Source organism: Montipora foliosa, chromosome 9 (assembly GCF_036669935.1).
Source record: "Montipora foliosa isolate CH-2021 chromosome 9, ASM3666993v2, whole genome shotgun sequence".
Taxonomy (NCBI): domain Eukaryota; kingdom Metazoa; phylum Cnidaria; class Anthozoa; order Scleractinia; family Acroporidae; genus Montipora; species Montipora foliosa.
In genome coordinates, this window is record NC_090877.1 from 48,507,892 (window position 1) to 48,510,391 (window position 2,500).

At 39.9% G+C, this 2,500-nt stretch overlaps 1 protein-coding gene across 1 annotated transcript in view; it reads right to left on the minus strand.

The window, feature by feature from the left end:
* The window catches only part of LOC137969735 (uncharacterized), a 10,849-nt gene that overhangs the window by 381 nt on the left and 7,968 nt on the right, over positions 1 to 2,500 (minus strand). Inside the window, exons 3-5 of the mRNA XM_068816084.1 lie at positions 1,758 to 2,180; positions 708 to 952; positions 1 to 62 (exon numbers count right to left, since the gene is read on the minus strand). The exon at positions 1 to 62 is cut by the window's left edge and continues 381 nt beyond it. Coding sequence (XP_068672185.1) covers positions 1 to 62; positions 708 to 952; positions 1,758 to 2,180 — 730 coding nt within the window. The remainder of the gene's footprint in view (positions 63 to 707; positions 953 to 1,757; positions 2,181 to 2,500) is intronic.

Sequence of the window (2,500 nt, forward strand, 5' to 3'; positions counted from 1 at the left end):
TCGTAGGCTGTGCCAAAAAGACGCTCCATGGAAATATCCCCCCTGACTGCATGCAAAATTATCTAGGCAAAAGAAGTCAGACGACTCTCTGATAAATGAGGTACAAAAAATGGCACAGTGAACACTTTGTTAACCAACTGCAGAAATTTTCAAAATAAGCAAGCGTTTTCTCCCATAAAAGGAATGAAACGTTCTGAGCTCGTGTTACAGTTTCGGTAAGTTGTAACCGAGACTACATGGTCGACCTTACTGCGTTCAGTTTTAGAGTGAAATAAACACCAAAACTATGTTTACTCGTCGTTCAATTCTTTTCAACCACATTGAACGTTCCTGAATTTCGGTCAAGGGCATCCCAGGTTCGTAACCAGACCATTTTTCTTTGTTAGGACGGGCCTTTTTGGCGAGGGAATTGGGAGAGGTGCTGTCGTGTATTCTTAACCCAAAGTTGATAATCCAACAGAAAATATGAACAAGCCACAAACGCGTGCCTTTAAAAACCCCACGTCACTGAAACCTCCTCTCACCCTACTGCGCCCCATCCTCTTTTTGGGGGGAGGGAGTGGGGCAAAAACAGACGTATGCTAGCATTTGACCTGAAAGGCCATAGGCCCGAATATTTTAGGAAAAGCTCGTTCGTGAATTTCTAGAAAATAACTTTATTAGCCTTGGAGTATCACACGACCGATGAATGTGCAAGCTGTTCTTACCGGTGAAATAAGCTTTGTATTTTGCGTCGATATAAACTGGCCACCAGTCTTCAGGGAAATTCCTGTATAGAATGCTTCCATTAGTTGATGAGCAGGGCCTGGAACTAATGCTCCCGGTTTTCTTCCTTTTCCCAGGATGGTGTACAGCGTGACGGAATTCTCAGCCAGTTTATCGCATAGCTTGGTCACGTCGTGGCCATGATTACACCTAAAAATGTCGAGGTTTCCCCTGCAGTCTTCCAAAGCTGCAATAATAATAGAAGTCAAAACGTCAAAATTCCAAATTCAGTTTATTCGACTCCAATTTTTGTAATTTTGTCCCTACAATAGGATAGGCGGGTCTAAAATAGAGGTCACATTCCACAGGCCAAGACTGGAAGTCCCTTCTCCACTGATGAACAACGAGGCCAAACTTTTTCCCTAGACCTGAAACAACGTTATTTTTTTTGTAGAGTTATTAGGGCTAGGAGACCCTTTTTATAGTGTTGTTTATTATCTGTAGCACAGTGACATGTACACTGACCTGTGCTTTAGACCTGCAGCAATTGGGAGATGGTGCATCAAGCTAGCAGATTAATCAGGCCATCATGTAAATTATACATGCAATTGATGATTTCCAAAGGAGTGATATAAACTCCACACACAAACAACAGAAGAATGATGTGTCAAATTTTGAAAGACTTCAAAAACACTCCACAAAAAGGGTGTCCCGTCTGGACTCCAAACAATGATTTAAATTGTGAGAGGAGAATATTAGTATTCTTTATATAAATATTAGTATTCTTTATATAAAGATACTGACGAGAAGTGTTTTATCAGGATGTAAAGCTCATGCACGTGGCATTGTATAGGTGTTTTGATAGACTGTTAGGCTCGTAAATTATGAAGGCTTAATAATGAACTTGCTGATTGAAATCTTGTTCAAACCGGGCAATCTTTTTGTTAATGCTTCAAGAGTAACGTTAAATAACTGTGATGATCTAAAAATCGAGCTCGGCACATAAAGATAATCAAGGTTAGCCAAGGTCATGCTTCTAAAGAGGAACTTACGTAGTAATACACAAACTTTAACAGCTTCCTTGCGGCAGCGCTGAGGATCCCCTGTGCTGATGCCCTCACTTAGATGTACTGCTAATGCTAGACCATCAGCCAAACCTTTCTGGTGACCTTTCCTTCCCATACATCGAAGACTGTTGATGTTGTTCTTCATTTCCTCTTTATTACTTGTAAATCTCTCAAGGATAGCAGTATTGTGCACAAAACCTGCCCCTTGGCCATGGTGTGTCATGTCCAGGTGGTTTTGATAACTAATTAATGCCAGGCGAAAATCAAGGTCTTTAAGTATTTCAAATACAGAATTGATTGCACTGATCAACTGCCTCCTCAGTCTCTTCAGCACAACTGGATTTCCGGTTGCACAATCCACGGCAACAATCAGGTCCAGTTTTTTATCATTGTGTATGCATTGATCATCTAGAAAATACAATATACCAGTCTATTAATAATAAATTCTGTAAGTAACATCAGGCCCACTTTTTTCAAGATTACCCAAATGCAATCCGTTTCAATCTTGTCCATTTGTGTCCATCTATGAACACAGTTCAAGGACCACCCTTAAAGGAGGACAGAGTTTTTGAGTGGATGTACATCTGGAGCCATATTATTATAATAATTGTAATAATTAATGAGGGGGACCAAGATGTTTTGTATTTTAAATTTTTTTTTTTTACTTTTCAAAACACCATTGCTGTTTTTCAGAAAAATCAGTATGGTGGCTTCAGGCCACATTTAAA